Source organism: Orbicella franksi, chromosome 4 (assembly GCF_964199315.1).
Source record: "Orbicella franksi chromosome 4, jaOrbFran1.1, whole genome shotgun sequence".
Classification (NCBI taxonomy): Eukaryota; Metazoa; Cnidaria; class Anthozoa; order Scleractinia; family Merulinidae; genus Orbicella; species Orbicella franksi.
The window spans coordinates 3,592,369-3,599,800 of NC_138148.1; the positions used below are offsets into that span (position 1 = coordinate 3,592,369).

Genomic DNA, 7,432 nt, shown 5'->3' on the forward strand with positions numbered 1-7,432 from the left:
ATTTGAGAACTAAAAGTTAATTGAAAACTGTTACACCAGAGATACTAGCAATAACACAAAGTAAAAATTACGGTGTGGTACCTGTCCAGAGTGATTGCCTCTATTTCTGCCATTTTTAATTTTCTGCTCCTCCAATTCCAAAGAGGAGGTGGCTAATCACCCAATCCCCCGCTAAATCCGCCCCTGGAGTTCGGGAGTTTGCCAACTATCTTCACGACGTTTCCCTATTGTGTCCTCGTTCGTTTATCTCTGTAAAGGCAATCTACCCCGGCGGGGAGGGGAGAGGAGGGGAGGAACGATCGAAAGCTCAAGTATGAATATATTGCAATCAAAATAAGCACTGGTTCGGAGTCGTGGCGTTGTTATGGTTCGTGAGGTCACGTCGCGGATGTGTTTATAACCCGATACAAGATTAACAGTGATTAATTCGTGCATGTTTGTTTATTTCTCTTGTCAATCAGCCCGAATGTTAGGCTCGATTTCCAGCCCTTTTGGGAGTTCGATTGTTCCTTGACCTCCCAACGAACGTCATGGGGGACAAGGAACGCGGGTTCATTAAACGGCTGGAGGTCGAGCCTAACCATAGGTAACATAAAAGAATTTTTCGGTGGAACATGTAAATATGAATAATTGTCTAAGAATTTCAATTTTCAGGCTTAGGTTGATATTAATAACAAGAAGATTACATTGGAAGCTCCCGTAAGCGGACACCCTTGGAACGCGAAAAGATTTCCGTAACTGGAGCTGGCCCGTTACGAGAATAGTTCGTATTGGCTGTCATTAGAGGTTTAACGGTTGAATGGCCGCTTACAGGAGCTTGCCCAGCTAAATATTGGGAATGAAAAAAAAATTAATAATAATAATGATAATAATAATAATAATAATAATAATAATAATAATAATAATACCACCGTATTACATATCTTGTTTCATTGCTTTGGCATTGTGACCCGGTGTACCCGGTGATAGGGTACCTAAGCTGTATCAGCTAAAATTGCAGTGTGCAAATGCTTAACTAAACGAGAAACAAATGATCTGTTAAAACTGAATTAACTTCCAATGTTACGGCAGAAACGAAACAAAGGTGACCGGTTTACGTCATTTTTAGACCTTTCTTAGTTGAATAGGATGTCATTTTTCGGGTTTGGGCCTTAATCAGTTTTTATTTGCGTCACCATTTGCGTAGCCTGCGAACGCAACCGTATTTCCGGCTGTCGCTTGTCTCCGCCGAAAACCACGCATTTGCGGCACACGTACACATGCATTCGAATTTTACGGGAATACCCCCTCATACCGGGGGATAAAACACGGAATGAATCGTGGCAGTCTCCGCTGGTATGCTTGTCGTCAGAAACCGGATCTGAGCCGGTTGGTATCATAAAATAACAAGAGTAAATTGTATGTGTTTTTTTGCACGGAACGAATGGGGGAAATCCTGTGTGACGCACAATTTTAATCATTAAAGATAACTTTGCCAATGCACCAGGCCTGAAGTGAGCAATTTCAGTTCGACAGTTGTTCCCTTGGCCCTCTAGTGTTTCAATTAAGGATCGGTGACATAAAGAGGAAGGAAAGATTATTGAAGACACGCACAGGAAAAGAAAATTCAGTTTTTATTTATTTTCAATTTTTTAGTAATTTTTTTAGTGCTGTGTCCTCAATTAAGCACGGCAACTTGGAGATCTGAAAATCCTGAATATTTGTTTTCTAAACAAAAAAATCTTAGTAAAAGAGCCTACAAGAGTCTCGCGGGATTTTAAGAAAGCACGTACGGTTTGGATGGTATGACCAGACAGGTAGCTAATGTGATTCCTAATAAATTCCTGTTTAGATTTTTGTCACCTCGAGACACGGGTCATATTACGTGTTAAAAATGCCAAGTAACTACAAAATGTGCTTTGTTTGTGTTCGCTCTCCGCGTGTGAAAGACTGAAAATCTTGGACACAAAAAAGTGCTTTCTTCGAAGAATAACTTGCTTTTTCCGCGGGACAAAAAAAGGTCTGAAAGCTACGTCGAGCTGTTTACACCAGCAATGACGAAAAAATGAACCCTACAACAACGAAATTTCAAAGTTTTGTTTCAATTTGGCTTGTCATCACGGCTTCGTTGCTGACCTTGTTGTTCAATGCTTGCTCGGCAGCACCCATCGCAACCGATCCAAGCAAACCATCACAAGCACAGATCGATGCCGTCAACAATTCGGTCGCAGAGGTGAGTCATGACTTTTCCATTTTAATTTTCGAGTGCACACGTTCCGTGCCAACGGCAAGTCCTCAAAACATGCAAACAGTCCTTGTAACACGATGACAGTGTGATGTTAAAACAAGCATAAGTCATGTAGCAGATAGTCATGCACAGATGTTCTCACGACTCCGCGCCTTTAAGTAGAAGTGATTAAATCACCATTTGTTCTTCAATTTTTCTCTTAACCATACAATTTTCAAGTATGCTCAAATCTTCAGTTTTAACTCGTGGTTTGCTGACTGCCATGACAATGGTTCCCGCGACATGGCGCGTATGTTTTAAAAGGAGATTGGACTGGATTTGTAAGTCTAGGACCGGATTTTAAAACATGTATTTGTAACGCTGAAGGATTTGCCAGTAAAACACGGATTCGTAAAAAGATTTCTTAGAGATGGATTTGGAAAAGTAAATATAAAACATGGATTTTGTAAAAGGAAGATTTGTAAAACATGAATTTCTAAAACATGGATTTGAATAAAAAGGTAGATTTATAGAACCAAGAGACGATGTTTATGTTTACGCAAACCGAAGCAGTTTCTAGGTTGGGTCAAGTTTGAACCAGGTTTGGGGAATTGAGAATATCGCAATGACATCCCCACCCAAATTTTCGGGGAGGTCCCCCCGGAATCACGCCATGCCCAGGGGACTCAAGGAACAAGGAACAGAGTCTGTTTCCACTTAGGGTTTAAATTGTTTTACCATGCTGATTACTTTAATCTGTCCACTGTAGCCTGCGTCGCAGACAGTCTAAATCGCTGGTACGACTATACCAGTTATTTTGTGACACGTTCGGCTGCAACGCAGGCTAGTCCACTGACCCTCTCTTTTGTTATCGAAAAGCATACCGTCGCGTCTTAAGCCGCGCGCGAGCCAACACGCGAGGGGGTCGATCAAAAACAAAATCACATAAAAAACGTCTTTGGTCTGACTATGCTAACTGACGATAATTGATCGGTGAATGGTCGTTTTCTCGGCAATACAAATTGAACGTCAAATCTAGAAGATTTTTCTGGCAAGAGCTTTAGGAGAGGAACGCGCAAGCTAAAAGTAAACGAAATAAATAAATATAGAAATAAAGAAAAAAATGTTTTAAACTATTTTTCTGAAGAACTTCAGCGTGTTTCTCTCTTTTTTCGATAGCTTGAGAGCCTGGAATTTTGATGAACTTGGGGGGTGAATATCGAGTGTCATTGCACTCTTTTCAATGGCATATTTTTGCATTCTTTTGAGCCACAGCCACGCATCTTAAAATTCATTAGCTTATTGCTACAAATCCGATTAAGCGACTTGTTTGTTGATATCGTGAATTCAATCACATTAAAAATGCTTTCTGTCGAGATTTTAAAAATCATTCGCTGTGTTAAGATTTATTGCGATGACAGCGATAACAGTCAATAGTTATGGACTAATCAAGACCAGACGTTTTAGCTATTTATTATATAACTGAGAAAATAAGCTTTGATTGTCTGAGAACCTCCAGTGCAGTGCAAATTAACGCGCGCGCCCTCGTGATTGTCACCGTCATACAATGAATGTGTAATCGTCTGAAAGCTCGAGCAATTGAGTTACTCGTGACATTTGAAAATTTTGAGAGAATTTTCAAATATCACGAGTAGTGTTTATACGATTACCTACACTAATTTAGATTGCGGGAATCAACACCGAAAATAAACAATGAATTTCGCCAGAGGGATACTCCTCTAGGGGGGGGGGGGGGGGGGGGGGGAGTAGTCCCGACAATCGCATCGTAGAAAGTACCCCACGGTTGAAACTTTTTCTCAGCTATAGCTCTACGATAGCAAATTAGGAACTCCACAAGCTAAAACATATTTTACTGTAGCGGGATTCGAACTTATGTCTTCGGAATAACTAGTCTTCGTTTTATCGACTGAGCTGGATGGTTTGACTGGACTGTTTTTTGAAAAGAGTTGGAAAGTCGCGGGAGAGATTCAAGGTAGATTACGAACAGCTCCTGCCTTTCCTTTTGCAAACGGGATAGCTATAGTGACAGGTTAGGAGTAGCGGGGGTAACTGATCGCAAGGAAATCGAAACCTCCTACGCAGATATCCTTGCGTGAAGAACGCAAAAAGCGGTTTAATTTTGTGCGGTTTGATTTTGTGCGAGGGTTCAATCAAGGATCCTCGTCTGGAAATTTATGTGGTCGAAATCCCTAAAAGAGACCACTTGGCAACCGAGTGTGATTCGATCTTTACGTGACCCTTTAATTAAAGATGCCACTTTTTTTATTTGATACAACAACTTTATTTGCGTTTTATCCAAAAACATTGCAATGAAAACTAGCAATGTCATTTTTTATGTCATTTTTAGGTGATTTTCTATTTAGGAGGGCTTCACTGAAAACCGCCTTTGGCGAGTTGGATTCCCTCACTAAATATTATTATTATTATTATTATTATTATTATTATTATTATTATAAAAGTCACGACGTTTAAACTCATCAGCAATCGATGAGCTTGGGGAATGTTGCCTGAAGGGATGGTGGAGCTCGAGAGCAAACTAAATTGAGCGCGTAAGGTATCCATGACAACCTTGTGAGCGGCAACCATCAGGCACCGTCACACTGAAAAAAACAGTGGAAACACAGGATACTTTCTATGAAGCTAAAGAGGGATGGGTGGGCTTGGAGAAAAGCTTAACGAGAACTATCCAGCAGCGAAAAACACGCGGAACGATGTGACATCCGAGGCCCAGGTGTAAAACCCAGGCACCCCCCTACCACCCCGTACCCACTCTGAGGGAGACTGCTGGCCAGCAATCTTGTTTAGCATTTAACTTCGCCTAAATTACATTTAGCCACATTTCGACCCCTCCGAGGTCATTTTCGACGGCGAGTAATAAATACAACATTGGTATAAATATCTTTTAACACTAAACTGAAGTTTGAACGAACAGTATGATTTAATCCAAGCCAACTTATTTGTTTAGATCAAAGCTTTTTGTTTTATTGTCTCATTGCTTTAGGTCCCTTATCGAAAATATTTTATTGTATTCTACCGTTCGTGACAGTTTGCATCATAATCTTGATCATTCCTTAGGGGTTAGGGGAAAAACGGCAAAATTTAATCCTCATCTTACGTTGACCCTCAAACCTAAAAATAAACTGTAAATAAAAATGTAGTACTTGATGAGGTAAAGATCTGGTCAACGAGTGTTTCCTTTATCAAAAAAAAAAAAAAAACTAAATGAGTATGTGTCTGAAAATAAATCCAACAGTTTAACTTGATAATATAAAGGAAATTTAATTTCTTTTCTTTTTTTCAGCTTTGGTTGGAAAAATACAGGATAAAAAAATCTGGAGCAGCCTTTAATTTCACGGACCTCATCTCAAAGCTGCAGTTTAGGGCTGGGTTAGAACAAACTGGAGAACTGGATGAAGAAACCAGGAAGCTATTTGTCATTCCTCGATGCGGAAACCTGAACGAAGAAGATGAAGAACAATTCGCTGGTGCGGCTAAAAGAAGAAAAAAACGTTATTACCTTCAAGGAACTAGATGGCAAAAAAAGGTTAGTGATTTATATATACACCGACTTGAAAATAAATTCTGGTCTACCACCGCAGGATGCAAAGGACGGACAGGTTAATTTAAGTCTGGCATAGACTACATCAGGAGCGCACAATTTAAAACCTTCAGCAAGACATTTTATACATTCATGAACCCATCACTATCCTGGTGATGATGCATTGCGTTGTCCACTGAGGGAACCCGAAACGCTTGGATTTTATTTGAACGTTTTCGCACTTTTCGTATGCTCAATTCAAAGATGTTTATACAAAGCCGGAAAATCATTGCGAAGAAACAATTTTTTCACTCGCTATAAGCATGGCAAATTCGTTATTTTCGAGAATGCAAACCATGGTAAAGGCCGCCTTCCTAGCGTCTCTATCGATATAAAGTGCCTCTCTCCAGCCAGGTGGATAAATGGGTACCGGCGAACTTAATGTGGTGGGGTAACCCTGCGATGGACTAGCATCCCAACCAGGGGTAGTAGAAATACTCCTAGTCGCTTCATGCTACAGAAACCGGGATAAGCTCCTGCCTGATGGGCCACTTGGCTTGTATACAGACTTAAACTCCCCCTCGCTTGCCCTGTTTGAAAAGTAACGCATATGAAAATCACATTGACCATGCAAGTTTGTTCAATCCAGTTGAATAGTTGGTGACTTTTTGTCAATTACATTTCATCTATCGAATCATGATATTGTGATCTGGGATTGAAAAATTCGATAAACTTTACTATTAATTAACGTTTGTTGTAGATTGTTTATTAGTTATTGGTTCATTTTTTATGAACTCGTAAGTAGCACTACACTTACAAGCTATTGAAACAACCACACATTTCAGTGACAAAGCCGGTGAACGATGTTTCGTTTCTTGTTTCTTAGGACCTTACGTACCGTTTCTTGTCGGCCACACCCGATCTTCCGGTAGATCTCCAAAGAGATATCCTTCGGAAAATGATCAACAAATGGGCAGAGGCTAGTACGCTGACCATAAGAGAACAAACCGACCCAGCAGTTCCGGATGATGACGTGGACATTTTAATTCGATTTGTCAGACTGTATCACGGTGACCCGTATTCATTTGATGGTCCAGGAGGCACGCTGGCGCATGCGTACTATCCACATCACAACAAAGGTTAGTGTCAATGGCCGCGGCCGCACTAGAGAGTTTACCGGGTTATTTCTAATTAATTAATTAATTACGGTTAACCGGGTTACCGAAAAATAGTGATGCGGCCGCTAATTTCGGCTGTTCATGGAACTTAAACCGGGTTTACGGTTACCATGGAAATTAATCGACGGACAATAGATTTTATAACAGGGTTAGGTTAATTTTAAACCACCTTTTTCCGTGCTTTAACCCAGGTCAGTGGTCTCTTATCAGCAGTCTGATCAGCGCTGCACGGAAGCGAGTGTTTCTTTTTGCCATAAATGGCGACAGAATACGACAAAGGGCTTGAAAAGAGTCGAAGCTCATTCGAAAATGCTCTCTAAAAAAGTCATGCATGGCAGGATTCCTATGGATTTCCCCAAACCATCGCTGGTCTCTTGGATATACCCAGACTCGAGGACGATTCATTCGACGGTGATGGAGAACACTCTGACGTCTACGCGAAATTAACATCATTTTTGAAAGATCTGCCTTAGAAATTTGCGTAGTGCG

General features: G+C 40.6%; 1 protein-coding gene across 1 annotated transcript in view; it reads left to right on the plus strand.

The window, feature by feature from the left end:
* Positions 1–1,889: 1,889 nt before the first annotated feature.
* Positions 1,890–7,432, plus strand: part of LOC145485972 (stromelysin-2-like) — a 13,740-nt gene continuing 8,197 nt past the window's right edge. The window contains exons 1-3 of the mRNA XM_081464642.1: positions 1,890–2,212; positions 5,529–5,771; positions 6,652–6,904. Of these exons, the coding sequence (XP_081320768.1) occupies positions 2,045–2,212; positions 5,529–5,771; positions 6,652–6,904 (664 nt within the window). The 5' untranslated portion in view covers positions 1,890–2,044. The remainder of the gene's footprint in view (positions 2,213–5,528; positions 5,772–6,651; positions 6,905–7,432) is intronic.